We start from the raw sequence: 16610 nt of genomic DNA on the forward strand, positions 1-16610 counted from the left end.
GGGACCCACAGGTTGAGAACCACTGGGCGAGGGAAAAGACCCTGAATAGACTCAGAAGTGGAGTAGGCAGATCAAAAGACAACCTGGCAAAATGGCACTACCTAAAATAATCCCATACCTTGTGTGACTGTGGAGCAGAACAGACAACCCTGCATATGTATGCTTGTCCATTGTGCCCTGCCTCATGTACAGTGGAAGAATTGTTGAAGGCTACAGACAATGCCGTTGTTGTTGCCGTTTTTGGTCAAAAGATATTTAGCCGCCTGCACACCTTCTATTTTTATCAGTTTTATACTAATTTATGCAATGCTTTTCATACAAAATAAATAAAAGAGGAAAAGGAGTACAATAATGGCTATTCTTGTTCTGGTTGCCTTTCCAGTTTAGTCAGATAAACACATGCCTGCTTCAATGTGGTCATTTCCCGCACCTTCACCACCCCTTCCCCCAAACATATCTTGCCAGAACAAAAATCTGTTTTAGCGTTTTCCCCTTTGTGAGTTGAGGGAAAGCTTGTCGAACAAGTGCTTTATCCCTTGGGTAAATTGGAAATCTCTCTGCTGAGTTGTCCTTATCGAATCCATTGCCCCTGTTATTGATTGTGATTGTTTGTTTTTCCAGCCATATCAGCAAGATTAAAAGCGGCTGTGATTACATGGTGCGCTGTGATGTTTATTCCCTTTAAAGCGATTTCCAAAGCCCTATAATCCAGATGCTGTGCAGTTTTGGAAGCTGTATAGTTTATGAGACATAACCCATAGCCCATTTTTCCTTCTGTTCTGCAGTTTGTGTGCATCTGCCTAAACATGCTGAAAGAGCTAGTAGAATAAGCCCATTGTGCATTAGAAATGCATTTCCTCAAAGATAGGATGCTTTTCATTTACCTTTTGTAGGGTAAATGAAATCAAGGTGCATTCAAGAGATGTGGCTGATAGTATTATCTGAGCAGAAATGAAGTCGAAAGATAGAGTAATTGAAATTGTTAAAAGTGCTCTCTCCTATGGCAACAGTAGGGGAATCTATGCAGGAGGAGTATACTGCACAGTAACAAGTCAAAATGGTTGATTTATTATTGCTACTATAATGCCTTCAAAGAGGAATGAACCAAGGACCTTTTACTATGAAGAAGCTGCTTAGACTGGAGAGAAATATCCGTTTTCACCCACCAAAATGCAGTATTCAAATGTTGAACTATTCACTTTTCAGTAGCTTTGCAGACATGCATCTTTGCAAACTGTTCATAACTGTATGTTTGTGTGAGTTTGCATTAAACTGGATGCATACCAGTAGTTCTCCATGTGATCTTCTTGCTGCTGGCCCTGTTGTATTGATTTTTTAAAATTGCACATGCAGCATCAGGAAGGGCAGGAGAGGACTGCATATGAACAGAAAGCTTGTGATGGGTGGCATGAAGTGATGTGCAAACCGATGTGCAAACCGAATAAGCACATACCTTTGTGAAGATCATTCAGAAACCAGTGATTAATTTGGGGAAATAACATTCAAAAGACTTTTGCAAACTACTTCAGCCCAGGTGTGTTGGCAGACAGATCCAATCAACTATAGTCAGCATTGTCCTTCTAGTTCAACACATCTGGTTTCTGCCAGGTTAGGGAAGGCTAGAGCATGCCAGTAGAAAAATAGCGATCTTTGAAGCCACTAATTCTAAATGAGATTGAAGGCCAAAGAGCACGTGGCAACACTAAGGCAGGCATTTATTTGGCCTTTTCTTCAATTGACTATTTTTTAGACTTTCTGCCTTGAGAAAGGAAGGCCTGTGTTCATATTTTATTTAGGTTGTTGTAGGTTTTTTGGGCTGTATGGCCATGTTCTAGAAGCATTCTCTCCTGACGTTTCGCCTGCATCTATGGCAAGCATCCTCAGACGTTGTGAGGTCGTCACAACCTCTGAGGATGTCTGCCATAGATGCAGGCGAAACATCAGGAGAGAATGCTTCTAGAACATGGCCATACAGCCCAAAAAACCTACAACAACCCAGTCTTTCCAGCCATGAAAGCTTTCGACAATACATATTTTATTTGTTTCATCATTTCTGATCACCTCCATAATCATCTCAGTAATAGAAATATCATCGGATCACCTTGATAACTTGGTCATGATTTGAAAATGTGCCAGGTCTTGTGGCTTGAGTTTTCTTGAAGATAATAATACTTTTTACTCTTAGTTTCTGGATAGTGAAGATGAAGGGGATACTTACATGGACACGGATGAAGAACTGTGTAGCACCCGGGTCAGCATGCTGAACGGGTCAGGGCCAGCCTATTTCCACAGCTATCTCTACATGAAAGGTAAGCAGTTTTGTCAGTCCTGCAAAGTGAGCCATGCGTCCCTGCTTTCTAATCTCTTATCTCTACTCAGTACTTGTCCTCCTTCCCTGTTTTCTATCTGGGACCCTTTCTCCTTTCCAAGATGAAAGACAACATGTCTTCATAGTGAAAGGCTTTGGAATGATTCTTTGTGGGGATTGTTTTCCATTGCCACAGAAGCATGGTCTCTAGCAATATCCCCAGTGGTCTACTATCAGTGAATGGACTACTTGGGATCTGAGAGGGCATTTAGTGGCATGAATAACTGAAACACCAATCAGAGATGCAGAGGCAGGAAGTGCTGGCTCTCTTAGGGAATGATGGGAGCCACTATTTGGTTTCCTCTTCCAGGAATAAAGCATCTTGTATGAGCATTGTATGCAGTTGTTTGATTGATCCTGATGTGCTTTTCTGTCTAGCAAACTAGTTCTGCAAGCAGTTTTAGCTGTTTTGAATGAATGTTCCTGCAAAATCCAAAATGCTTTCATGGAGTCATTCTCAGTCAGGTACTACCGAGATGAAGTTCCTGGAGCAAACTTCAGGATTTTTTTTCTGTGTCAGAAGCAATTTGAGAAACTGCAAGTTGCTTGTGGTGAGAGAACTGGCCATCTGCAAGGACATTGCTCAGGGGATACCCAGATTTTTTGATGTTTTACCATCCTTGTGGTAGCCTTCTCTCATGTCCCCACATGGGGAGCTGAAGCTGACAGAGGGAGCTCATCCGCACTCCCCCCAGAGGTCTTCAGTCCTGCCAGCAAGGGTTTAACCCACTGCACCACCAGGGGCTCCAGGATCATATCAGCTAAAAGGATAATAATAATGCAGTTATGTGAAAAAGGCTGTACTGTAATGTGAAAAAGACCCATATTTTGGGGATGATTGGGTGCTAACAGGAGCTTTGGCATTGTCTCTTTTCCTGCTCCCTGCAGGGGGCTTGATGAACCCCTGGAGACGGCGTTGGTGTGTCCTGAAGAATGAAGCCTTCATGTGGTTCCGGGCCAAGCAAGAGGCCTTGAAGTCAGGCTGGCTCTATAAGAAAGGCGGGGGCATGTCCACGCTCTCGCGGCGAAACTGGAAACGGCGCTGGTTTGTGCTGAGGGAGGCCAAGCTGATGTACTTTGAGAATGACAGCGAGGAGAAGCTGAAAGGGACAATTGACATCAGGAAAGCCAAGTATGAGACAATGGGGATTCTTGGAATTGTGGTCCAAAAAAGCAACTGTCATAAAAAAATCTTTTTGGTGGTATTGTCTCAAGAGAATGGGTACCTAGCATAGCAAAGCATCCTTATATGGTCTCTGGAAGTGTTCCGTCCCAATCCAGGATGCTTCCTCTGGATGCTGTTAACTTGTTTGTTCAGTATTGGTTAACTTGTTTGTTCAATATGACGTTTGGAAGTACTGTGTTCCCATCAGATCCAGGGAAGCACTGGTATTTTCTTCATGGCAAGGTAGACCAATGAGATAGTGGTTGGATTCTTGACACCCAACTTCTTGCTTCTTGCTCTTTTCCAGAGAAATTGTGGATATCCATGAGAAAGAGAATGCCCTTGATGTTGTGACAAATGACCGGGTTTATCACATAGTGGCCGAGTCACCAGAGGATGCCAGGTAGGGGATGCCAAAACAGGTGGGTGTTTCTCTGAAGGGTTTGCTCCTCAATTCCTCACTCTTCCTGGAGGAACTAGTTGCTTTTCGAGAAATACCCCGTGAGAGTTTTTTGGTAGACAAACAAGAAAAGCTTACACACAAATGTTGTAACTTTATTCACACGAGTCTATCTGAATTAGTATTGAAAACTTGAAGGTTGACAATTTTCAGGCCTGGGATAACAAATATTGCATCGCTTTTTACATGTCAGAAGGATAATGAAGATAAATTGCAGCATTTGAGAGCATCTGAACACATTACCACAAATGAGGGATGTGTGTCATCAGTTTTAACCATCTGGAATTTTTACTATATGAGCAACTTCCTAAGTTGCATCTTCTCTCTGATTGTGGCATAAATCAATGACATTGATTTATTAGCAAGGCTTCTTGTGTTGATGGCCTTTTGACTCTTCGAAACTCCATGGTTCCAGGTTGTGGCATCAAGATTGTAGTTGATATTCAAAAGAGTGTTATCCACTTGTCCATGCAGTCAGCTTTTCCCATCCAGCACTTTGTTCTACAGCTGATATGAAGCAGCAACTGTCATAGGAATATGTTAACCTTTATGTCTTTGGCAGAGGAGGAACATAACCCTGTAAGAGAGCACATGCATTGCATATTGAAAGATCCAAATTAAGTCCCTCTAAAGCAAAGGAGGACAATGTGTATCCTCATAGTACCATATATTCTCCAAGATAAGTCGAGTTTTTCAGCCCTTTTTTTCCAACTGGAAAAGCCTCCCTCGGCTTATAATAGGGTCAAGGCTCTGAACCATTGTTTGCAATATATGATATAGTTCTCTCTCCTCCCTTAACAGTGTTTTTTGTTTTCCAAAGCCTCCCTCACTCCGCTTCTCCTCCCAGGCTGGAATTGCACGTCCTGAAAACTCTTATTTTTGTAAGAGAGAGAAAGAGAGAGAAGAAGGGAATGTTTTGAAAAGGGAAAGGAGGGGGAGAGCACTTGCAAGTCAGGAAGAAGAAAAAGATTGCATGGGTGGGAGGGAAAGAAAAAGAGAGAAAGACTTGCAAATCTGCAAGATCTATTATTATTATTATTATTATTATTATTATTATTTACTAAGAGAGAAGGGAATGTTGTTTTACCTTGGGTTAATGCGTGCCCCAAAGCTTGAAAAATAATATATAGATTTCCCCCAAGAAATCTTTGCAAGCCATGTTATTGGTATTTATCTATATGCATATTAATCTTATATGCATTTCTCCTTAAATCTTTTGCAAGCCCATTTTCTGTGTATCTAAATGTATTAACTTTATATGTGCATTTTTGTTCCTTGGAAGTATTTACTGGCCTTTAGATGTATAAATATGTTTCTATATATGCATGTTTCTCCCTAGGCTTAAACTCGAATCAATAAGTTTTCCCAGTTTTTTTTTTTTTTGTGGTAAAATTAGGTGCCTCGACATATACTCAAGTATATATGGTACTTTATCTGGCCTTCATCTCTCCATATTCCTCTGAGCTGCCCTTTTTCGGGGTGGAGGGGGGGGAGAGAATGGATTAATTGCCTCTCCTAGAATCCTTCAGGTACAGCATTCATAGGGTGCACAATTCCACTGTGTTCTTAAATATATATTTTAAAATAGTTTTTCAAAACTAGACCTGGGGTTCCAGACCTTTCCTGTTTTATTTCCCCCCTGCTTTTTGGCAGACCATGTAGCCCTGTAGGGTCCCGGAGGCAGAAAAAGTATGGAAAGATGTGCTCAATGAAAGTTGGTCATGACTGATCTTGAAAAACCATTGCCACTCAATGTCGAGAATAATATGCAAGTCATAGTTTCATTTAGGAGTCTGGCTCAGTATCAGGCAGCTCCCAATACAGAGTTCCATATCAGGCAATATGCGATCTGACCTGTTAAGTAAGCAACATTCAAGGGGAACCATGACACAATGTTGATTAGGTTATTGTTTGAGAGCTCATTTTGTTGGCAATTGGAAAGTAGATTCTGGTTCTCTTTTCCCCCCCCATAGTGACTGGTTCAACGTCCTGAGCCGTGTGCACAGTGCTACGGAGCAGCAGCTGAGGGAGATGCAAGATGAACAAGCCAACCCAAAGAATGCCGTGGTGAGTGATAGTCGGGTGAACCTGGGGTTTTTGGTTCATCCATAGTTATTGAAGATATTTGGCAACTTTATTTATTTATTGTATTAGGAGTGAACCAAACACTTGTATTGTGTGTTTTTTTAAGTTTGAAAATTTAGCATTGTATTAAATGTCCTTTGTCCAGTTGCTGATCACTTGGAGTGCCTTTGGTGTTGCTATAAGAAGGTCCTTCATTGTGCATGTGGTGGTGCTCAGACTACATTATAATAGGTGGTCTGTGGTTTGCTCTTTTCCACACTCGCCTGTCGTGGACTTCACTTAAGGTTGGCTCTGCATTTCATGGTGCCAGAGTGCAATCTGTTCAGGGCCTTCCAAGTCGCCCAGTTTTCTGTGTGTCCAGGAGGGAGTCTCTCATTTGGTATCGGCCATTGATTGAGGTTCTGAGTTTTAGCCTGCCACTTTTGGACTCTCGCTTGCTGAGGTGTTCCAGCAAGTGTCTCTGTAGATCTTAGAAAACTATTTGATTTAAGGTGTTGACTTGCTGGCTGATATCCAAACAGGGGATGAGCCAGAGATGTCACTACCTTGGTCCTTTCACTATTGGTTGCTACTTCCCGGTGGATGTCAGGTGGTGCAATACCAGCTAAACAATTGTAATTTGGCAACTGATTAAAGCTGTTTCTTTCTCCTTCATATTGCTGTCATTTCTGGAGAAAAATAAGCAGTAGGAGAGCTATTCCTCAGTATTTTTGACAAGGTGCAGGATGGGGGACTAAATTTGTATAAAAAGTGGATACCTAAAGGATGTTTTGTTCTTAAAGGGAACCCTTGATGTGGGGCTCATTGACTCGGTCTGTGCTTCTGACAATCCTGACAGGTAGGCTACTGCTGCATTGATGTGTTTTGTCTGTGCATATTTTAATATATAACGTTATCATATTTTGGAACAGCAAGCACTGAATAAAATGAAAAACGACATTTAAATCCAGCAACTGCATATTTGAATAAATATAAGTACAACAGAGAAAGAGCTACTTAAAATTCCTTCACACAGTAAAAATATCTCCTAAATGTCTGTGTTTATTTTTAGTATCCTATCATCTTTCCTCTTAATCAATGCTAGTCACCAGGGGTTTGGGCCCTAGAGCTTTGGGTGGGTCATATTTCAGGAGGGGGTTTGCAAGATCGTTGTAATAAGCTGTATACCATCTGACTAGAGAGACAGTGGGCTGAAGGGAGATCTCTGGCCAAGAAAAACGCAGCACCATGCACTAATACCTACCATAATTTGCAGAATAGTTTGCAAAAGGACATTAAAAGGTGATCTGTATGCTTCCCCCATTGTCCTCTCCATGACTCATGACAGCCCTTTTTAGCATTGCAACTTTCCTAGATGTTGTAAACACTGAGCCCTTCCACACTCCCCAGGCTACTTCAAGAGCAGAAGCAGTAATCCTGTTGAAAGGAAGACAAAATCAGACATGCCTTGTGTTAATTTTTCCCCAACCTTAGCCCCTGTCAAGAAAATCACCCGAGGACTATACTTCTGAAAATTATTAACATCAATAAGGCAGACTGTTTTATTGCTACGGTATAATCTCCCTCATAAAGAGTTATTTTTAACTAGCAGTTAAGATTTTCAGACATGGAACAGTCAGTATAAGTTCTAGTGCTCCTTGATGAATATTTTCAGGGTTGCTGTCTTCCTGTCAAGTTGTTTCCAATTCAAGGAGAACCTGTCACAGAATTTTCTTGGCAAGAGTGTGACCTAGCCAAGGTTAAACCGAAGGTTTCCACGGCCAAGCAGGATTCAGACCCTGGTTTGCTCCAGTCTTAGTCCAGTACTATACCACCCTGTCTCCTTTTTTAGGGTTAGGTCAGTGGTTCCCAACCTGTGGTCCGTGGATCACCAGTGGTCCCCAAGAACTAAAATATGGTCTGTGGCCTCACTTACTACAACGTTGCAATGAGAGTGACCCTCTTATAGTGCCAAGACTTATTAAATACGGTTTTCTGTGGGCGAGCAGATGGCGACTACTGTATGGCATATGTTCTGTATCAGAAATTGGAGCTGATGTGGTCCATCCTATGCAGTTTTCTGCATCAGCATCCCAGATAACCAAACTGAATCTAAAATTGACCAAAAACTGATTCGTAACCCTTTTGGTACTAATGTTGAAGAGTGGTCCCTGGTCAAAGTGGTCCCTGGTCTGAAAAAGGTTGGGAACCACTGGTTTAGGACAATCCCCTTCCTTTAGGTGCTGTTTTAGCAGGTTATTCTTAAAGGGGGTTGGATTTTGAAGAAGTAGGATATCTGTATTCATTTGTCTTAAGAACAAAAGATACAACCAAGCTTAGTCAGCCCAGTATTCAGTTCCCATAGTGGCTGGTCAACCATACAAGAAGAGTACATTCATAAGTAGCACACAAACACAATGAACACAGACGGACACACACACACACCAAGTGTTCTCCAATAAATTGTGATAATAATACTGTCTCCAGTATTGAAGGGTAATATATTACAGAAATCAGAGCCTTCATGTGGTGGAAAGGGGAAAAAGGTGCATTTTCTCAGGACTGAAAGGTCCAAAGAGCCTTAATAGCTTATATTTGGCTCCAGTTGCAATCTCCATTACTATTAGGGAAAAACTAAGTGTAAACTGTAGGTCGTGCCTGGTGATATTTATTAAAACTTTTTTCTTTCTGTCTGTTGTTTTGATCTTTTGAGACGCAGTTCATTTGATAAGTTCAAAGCGTAGGCAACTTCTGATGGAAGGCATCACAAAACTCCCCTCTTCATATTCTTCAGTATAGGTTGTTCTTTTTCCACACGAAGGATGTCTGGATTGAGGTTAATAGAGTAATCAGGTGCAATTGAAAGTAGAATCTGCAGGAGAAAGATAATGGGTGATCACTTGTGGCTGAGTATGACTGTCTTCCAGAGGTAGAGTCTTGGTGGTGTTTCCATAAATGACTGTGAAGACCTATTCTGGATTCATATGGTCTTTCACATTGTGGATATTTTCAGATGGAAGGTGGTTAACAACAAGGCAAGAAACAACATTATATTTGCCAAAATCCTGCTAGTGCCGAATCTGGCAAGGACTTGATTACTTTCCTTTGTTATATTTTACAGGCCAAACTCCTTTGTGATAATCACAGCAAATAGAGTCATTCACTGCAACAGTGACATCCCTGAGGAGATGCACCACTGGATCTCCCTCCTGCAGAAACCTAAGGGTGAATCCAGGGTGGATGGACAGGAATTTCTTGTGAGAGGTAAGTAGAAAAGTGGCACCAAAAAATAGTGGGGGCTGAGGCAAAAAAAAATTGTCACTTTCTTCTACAGTAAGAGAGGGGAAGAAAATAAAAACAATTAATTTAAGTTACTAACCATTTGTTGCCTCTGATAAAGTGGGTGTTTGGAGGCCTCCTGCCTCATCCTGGAATAATAGACCCTCCTAGAAATCAGCCCCCAAAACAAATACACATGGCACAGTCTTCCAAAGCAGTAGTATTTTAAAATAGGAAATTTAAAAACTTGGCTGTTTAAAAAGTAGGAATTTAAAAACTTGGCTGTTCCGTTGTGCCTTCCCAAACTAGGAATCCCCATCCCAAGTCCTGGAAGCACTTTAGTACAACAAATGTTGCCGCACATCACACTTTAATCCTACGTTCCTCCTGCCATATCAGCACTTTTAACCCTGTACCCCTTTGCGCCGGCCGATCCAGTTTTAATAGTGTCTTGATGTATGTCATTTGCTGTTTATTTTGCTTAATTGTTTTGATTTGCTTGTTTACTGCTGTGATATGTTTTCTTTGTATTGTGTTTGTGGCTTCGGCCTGTGTAAGCCGCATCGAGTCCTTCGGGAGATGCTAGCGGGGTACAAATAAAGTTAATAATAATAATAATAATAATAATAATAATAGTGACATCCCTCAGCACCAGGAACACAAAACCACCAAGCACTACAAAAGTGGTTGTCATGCAGTGGTTGAGAGTCTATTTGACATCTCTCTTCCATCAGGAATCCGTGAACTCCCCAGGTTTGGCCTCATTGCTGGTTTTACAGAGTATTTGCAAGGATTACTGAAAGAAGACAACTGAAGTGCTTTGAGTAGTTGATTGTGCTATGTAAACAGTGTTTATTTACATAAAGTGCTTAGATTCTAAGGCCTGGCAGTAAGATGAAGTCCAAAGTTCAGTCACCTGCACCTCCTCCTCCATAGAAGCTATTGATAGACGGTACTATCAATAGCTATTCACCAGTGGTCCCGAGCTAAGCAGATCTGTCTTTCTTTTTTCAAGTCCGTGGAATCCAATTCTTATCTTTCCTATCAGGGTGGCTTCATAAGGAGGTCCAGGGCAGCAGTAAAACATCATCTCTGAAAGTGAAGAAACGCTGGTTTGTGTTGACCAACACAGCACTTGACTACTACAAATCATCAGAGCGCACTGCCACCAAACTTGGGACACTGGTGCTCAACAGCCTCTGCTCAGTGGTCCAACCCGACGAGAAAGTCTTCAAAGAAACTGGTAGGGAATGTGTAAAAGTTTATTTGGCATGTGCAAAAAGCCCTAGAGAGTTATTATATTCACTGTCTATTTGTGCATAGTCATCAATGTGTTGGAATATCCATTTGTATATTTATTTATTTATTATGATATAGACATTAACAGATAGTGGGAAAGGCCAAGTATTGGTGGACAGATGTTTTCACTAAAAGGCCACATGTAGTAATGTTTGGATGGCTGAAGACCACTTGTGAGGCTGACCTTGGTTAAAGCAGACTGTGTGTCGGCTCTCATGTATGAAAACACATTTGTACACAAACAAACACTCATTCAGACTCATCTGTCCACCCTGACCCCAACAAACGCTTCCCCCCTTTCACCATCATATATTCTGTTCAACTTTTCTTTCTTGTGAGTGATGAGGGGCCTGTTTCTCCCAATCTAGCATGGAAGGAGGAAAACTACCAGTAGTAAAACAGACTCCTGAATTTGATCAAAGAGGTTGGGAAGATGCCACGTGTTGTCTTCCAGAGTCTTTGTTAGCAACAGCAGCAATGTTCTCAGCAATGCAGAGGCTTTTTCTCCTGGTTGCTGAATGGCTATTACTAGAGATTTTGAGAGAGGATGACTAGAATACTCAGTACCCATAGGAGAGAACCTTTCCTCAAGGAACTACAAGGAGTTTGTAGAACACAATTTGTCCACATGGGATGCTGAGGGTGCCATGTCCAGTCCTCAGCATCACCTACTAAAGGAATCATGGTGCTTAGAAAAAAGCTTTGCCTGAAAAACCTGCCTCAGTTCATTATACTGAGCAGAGGCTGAAAAACATACTCCCAAAAAAGTAACTGACACTGGGACAGATGTGACAGTGGTTTAATTCACTCTGAGGCAACCTTGTGTGCCCCCACCTGACTGCACTTTGCTAGTGGAGCACAAAGTGTAACAAAACACAGACTGTCCTCTATTATCCAAACCCAAGCAGAGGTCTTTTCTGTAGCCATAGGAAGTAAAAGGCCACATGAGGAGTCCTGGACTGTACATCAAACAAATTATAAATGTATTTTCTAACTGGTTTGTTTAGAGCAGTGGTTCTTAACCTGTGGGTCCCCAGATGCTTTTGCCTTCAACTCCCAGAAATCCTAACAGCTGGTAAACTGGCTGGGATTTCTGGGAGTTGTAGGCCAAAACACCAGGGGACCCACAGATTGAGAACCACTGGTTTAGAGTGAAATATTATTTATTTTGTGTGAACATGTGCCCAACCTATTGGAGGATAGAGAGGCAAAATTAGTTCTCTGGTGGCTAGATTATGGAATTGCACCCAACTGTTTAACTAGCTTTGTGTCAGCCTCTTCAGCTGCTCCACCAGTTTAGATCACTTTGCAGTCCCTGCATGGGATGAGCAGTTAACAAGAGTTAAAATATTGTCCTGGCAGTTTTGTCCTTGCAGTAACGGAGAGCGTTCATTGCCAGCTGGTTCTGGATTATGCCATATCCTACCTTTCTTCTTCGCTCCTCAAGTGTTATTTCGTCCTCCAAGAATGGCTGCAGAGCCACCTTCACTGCCCATTTCTGTTTGTACTGGCAGGCTACTGGAACATCACGGTGCATGGCAGGAAGCATTCCTACCGCCTCTACACCAAGCTGTTGAATGAAGCCATGCGCTGGGCCTCTGCCATCCAAGGAGTGATCGACAGCAAGGTTCCCATTGAAACACCCACACAGCAACTCATTCGCGACATTAGGGTAAGGGGCTCTGCATGGCAATCCTTTCCTCCAGGCAGGGTCTGAGTACGGCTGAAAACCAGGGGTCACATAATGAAGCCAAGTTTTGCTTTGCTTTTCATATGTAAGTTGATCTAGAGAGTCAAGGCCTGGAACTATGTCACATGTCCACTTTTTAGAATATGCTGGTCTGTCACTACATAAACCTCTTCATGCTCTCTTGATTTCTTTCTCATCAGAGAAGTGATAGCTTTTTCAGATATGTAGAGTTTAACTCATCTCTTCGGTCAAGGATCTAGGTGTTCGGCTTAGCTGTTTTTTAAGAAAAGAAGGGTAGATCTGCTCCATTTGGAAGTGGACTCTTTGCTTTTCTGCCCACTTGTCTTCTAAGTGTGTGTTCTTTTTGTGCAGAGACACATGGGAACAATCAAAGGCAGAACAATGATCCTTTCTGTACACAAAGGAGAGGCTTGGTTAGTCCTGTGTGTGCATATCTAGATTCTTTACTCAAGACTTCAGAGTCTTACCTGCTCTACCAGAATCTCTCTTTCAGCTGTTGAAACACACTGAACACATGTGGGGGTCGTGCACACAATTACAGGATGGCTCAAGGAAAGAGTACACACTCTGCATACAGAAAGTGCCTAGCCTGACATCTCCAGTGAAAGAAAGGATCTTCAGTATTAGAATTATAGAAGACCTGAGACATTGGGAGAGCAACTACTCCATGTAAGCCAGTGGTCTGGCTCCATGGAAGTTCTCTTCTTTATGTTTATGAAAGGTCTCCTTATGGTGGCGTAAAGCAAGCTGTTTAATTTACCTCTGAGTGTTTGATTTTTAGGCCAAATTGTACAGCAAAGTGTCAAAATATGCGATTTCTAGGGGCCTTTTGCTATACTCCCTGCAGAGGAGCCATTTTGACATATTTTTGAACCCCTGGGTTGTTTTGAGTTTAGGATGGGTCTTTCTAAAACCGAGAAATAAAAGCACATTTCCCAGTTGTTTCCTGGACATTCAAAAATGTCCACAGGAGGGTATGAAGGTAACATTTATTCAGCAAAATACTCACCCTTTTCTGTTATGTACAGTCCACATCCTCCTTTTAAAACAGCTTTTCTTCACCTAAAAATCTTTAATGTTTTATTGAATGTGTTTCTCTCTTCATCCTACTTTGGGTTGTTTTAGAAGATTTTTTACTAGACTACATTCCTGCAGACAAATCTGCACAAAACAAATGTTGCTGGAGGTTGCAATATTTGTCAGTTTAGTCTTTGGTATTGCTTTGAAAAACCAGAGCATATTCCCCTTATTCTGCAACATTTTCACCTTTTTATTCCTTCTGAGTCTTCCCCTCCCTGCTTCTGTGTCCCATAACAGATTGGTGTAAATCTTGCTCACTTCTGCCCCAAGCATTGCAGAAAAGGAGTGGGAGATAACTGTCCCTATCTAGATGTGGAGGTAACACCATCAGCAACTTTCACATGGGACATTTTTTTCCCCAGCATGTTGTTCATCTTCTGTCAGCCTAGATCCGCCCCATATTTCAATATAAAATGAATAGTTCTTAAAGCTTATTGTTATTTTAAAAGCTCTTGTTATTTTACCTTATATGTGATAGAGTGGGAATGTTAAATGTCTGAAGGAAAAAGAAGAGGGACTTCTAAGGAAGTGTGATTCCTATGTTTTTCTTTTTCTCAGGAAAACAGCATGAACCCTGAAGTGGTAGAACAGATCTATCGGAGAAATCCCATCCTGAGATACACCCAACATCCTTTGCACTCCCCTCTACTTCCCCTGCCCTATGGGGATGTTGGGGTCAACTGTAAGTGACCATAACTTTGAATTTTGGAGGGAAATGCCCTGTGAAAGTGAGAAAAGGGAGATTATAGGGACAAGCTTCTTGCATGGAAGGAGGCTGTAAAGCAGTGGTGAGAATCTTTCAGCCCTCCTAATATTGCTGTACTGCAATTCCAAACAGCCCTAAGCAATATAACCAGTGATGAGGAGGGTGAGAGGTGCTGTCAAACAACACTTCATTTATATTCCGCCCTTCTCACCCCAAAGGGGACTCAGGGGGGATCACAGTACAATGTTCCCTTGCTACTTTGCAGTTCGCTCTTCGCAGAATCGCTGTTTTGCGGGTTTTTGCCTTCCAGTTTATGAATGGTTGCTGTTGCCCAGAGCGGCGTTCTAATCCTGCCTTCTGACAATGATGGAGTGTGGAAGGGGATTTCACCCTCTCCCTCGAGAAAGAGGCAGCCAATCAAGAGAGATTGCAAAGCAAAAAAAAAAACCCCCTGTGTGGTGCCTTTAAACCTCTCCTCACTTCTGCCTCACCCTCAGAACTCGATATACACATATAGCATCCCTACTTTGCAGATTTTCACTTTTTGCGGGTGGTCCTGGAACGTAACACCCGCGATAAGTGAGGAAACACTGTACACAAACATGGCAAACATTCAATGCCATTTTGTATAGGCAATACACAGACAGACAGAACAGAAAGGAGGTGTGTTTTTTCGACTCAGTGTCCAGCTGTTTTGGTGCCATGGAAGGTTGGGCTTGAGTCCAGCCACAGGGGGTGCTGTTGCTCCATCCTCTATGACAAAGAGCTGTCAGGACTTCCTCCTTACTTTTGGTCGTCCAGCATTTTTTCATCTTCTTTCTTTATGGCATCTTAAAACACCTCCCCCACTTTTAGCAGTACCTAATTTCTCTAATTATAGCTAAAGCTGTTTTCGAACTGCTTAGATAAACAGTGAGCAGGGCTGACAGTTGGCAGCTCATGCTGACCCGGGGCTTTGAACTTGCAACCTTTCGGTTGATAGATCTTATAGTTGATGGTGATTTACAAGCTGTGCTAAATCTCCGGGCCATCTTATATCCCTTTCTAGTTCCCTACTCTTAGAGCTCAGAGACACCGTGCCTGTTGCCCTTCCTTAGTCTTGAGTCCAAAGGCATTTATGGAACCTGCTTGAGACTCCTTTGAGATAATCAGAAGTGATCTTTAGGTTTTTTGCACTGCCACTCTTTTCAAAAGAGGTGAGAGATACTGACCGTTGTGTCCCTGTGGCACCTCTTCTCCCTACAGTGCAGCAAGAGAAGGGCTACAGCAGCCTCCAGGATGAAGCCATGAAGATCTTTAATTCCCTCCAGGAAATTGAGACCGTGCCTGACCCCATCCCCATTATCCAGGGCATCCTGCAGACCTGCCATGACCTTAGGCCCCTCCGTGATGAAGTTTATTGTCAGCTGATCAAGCAGACTAACCATGTGCCACAGCCCAACAGCCCTGGAAACCTTCATCACTGGCAGCTGATGACCTGCATGAGCTGCACTTTCTTGCCCAGCAGAGGAATCCTCCGCTACCTCAAGTTCCACCTCAGAAGGTATTCGGTGCAAATGTGGCTGCCTCCCTGTATACACTCCCTTCCTATCCCACAACTCTTAAATAGTTTAACAACCCCATCACTATATAGAGCTGAGGGAGAATGGAGACTCATCCCATCCTTGACTTACTTTCCCAACAGTGTGGAAACATTGATTGGTTACATTTGTATTCCACACTTTCAGTGAATCCAAGGCATTGCACATGGTTTTTCTTCTACCCATTTTATGTTTACAACAATCCTGTAAAGAATGTTAGCTAAGTTAGTCAGTGAATTTCATGGCTCAGTGCATCTCAGGGCTGCTTTCCCCACATTTATATCTGTAAACCACTGGTTCTCAACCTTTAGTCCTCCAGTTGCTTTGAACTTCATTTCCCAGAAACATTAAGCATGGATTCTGAGAGTCAGAATCCAAACCTTCTGGAGAAATGCTCAGCTTTTGATAGACTCTTCCTCCTACCATTCTACCACAGTAGTGTGTATTTTCTTTGACACTGTAAGTGTATTATTTCTGAAGCAAGACTACTGTAAGCATGCTCTGATGGGAGATTCCTAAATCAGTGCAATGTTTTTGTGCAAATAATTCTAGGAAAAAAGATATGTTTTGCAGCACATTGAAAGAGGCTAATATTTCCTTTTACCTCTCTCCCCCACTCCACAACCAGAGTAAGAGATCTCTTTGCAGGCACAGAAATAGACCGGTATTCTCAGTTCATCAGTGATTCACTGAAGAAAACGAAGAGCAGAGAGTTTGTCCCTTCCCAGGAGGAGATACAGGCTCTCATCACTCGGGAAGAAATGACCACCACTGTTTACTGCCATGGAGGAGGCTCCTGTCAGATCACAATCAATTCCCACACGAGTGCAGGAGAGGTAAGAACAACAGCAGGCTTGGCTGTGCAAGGCTGCCGGGGGTTGATTCAGACTGCTTTTCC

The 16610-nt window shown here is 42.3% G+C and overlaps 1 protein-coding gene across 3 annotated transcripts in view; it reads left to right on the top strand.

Moving 5' to 3' along the window:
* Positions 1 to 16610, top strand: part of LOC132773475 (unconventional myosin-X-like) — a 119584-nt gene that overhangs the window by 97061 nt on the left and 5913 nt on the right. For all 3 annotated transcript variants that reach the window (XM_060772723.2, XM_067461000.1, XM_067461007.1), the window contains 11 exons: positions 2186 to 2309; positions 3257 to 3500; positions 3841 to 3936; positions 5967 to 6060; positions 6861 to 6916; positions 9179 to 9321; positions 10385 to 10579; positions 12150 to 12307; positions 13985 to 14108; positions 15378 to 15675; positions 16341 to 16548. In XM_060772723.2, coding sequence (XP_060628706.2) covers positions 2186 to 2309; positions 3257 to 3500; positions 3841 to 3936; positions 5967 to 6060; positions 6861 to 6916; positions 9179 to 9321; positions 10385 to 10579; positions 12150 to 12307; positions 13985 to 14108; positions 15378 to 15675; positions 16341 to 16548 — 1740 coding nt within the window. The remainder of the gene's footprint in view (positions 1 to 2185; positions 2310 to 3256; positions 3501 to 3840; positions 3937 to 5966; positions 6061 to 6860; positions 6917 to 9178; positions 9322 to 10384; positions 10580 to 12149; positions 12308 to 13984; positions 14109 to 15377; positions 15676 to 16340; positions 16549 to 16610) is intronic.

Source organism: Anolis sagrei, chromosome 1 (assembly GCF_037176765.1).
Source record: "Anolis sagrei isolate rAnoSag1 chromosome 1, rAnoSag1.mat, whole genome shotgun sequence".
NCBI lineage: Eukaryota > Metazoa > Chordata > Lepidosauria > Squamata > Dactyloidae > Anolis > Anolis sagrei.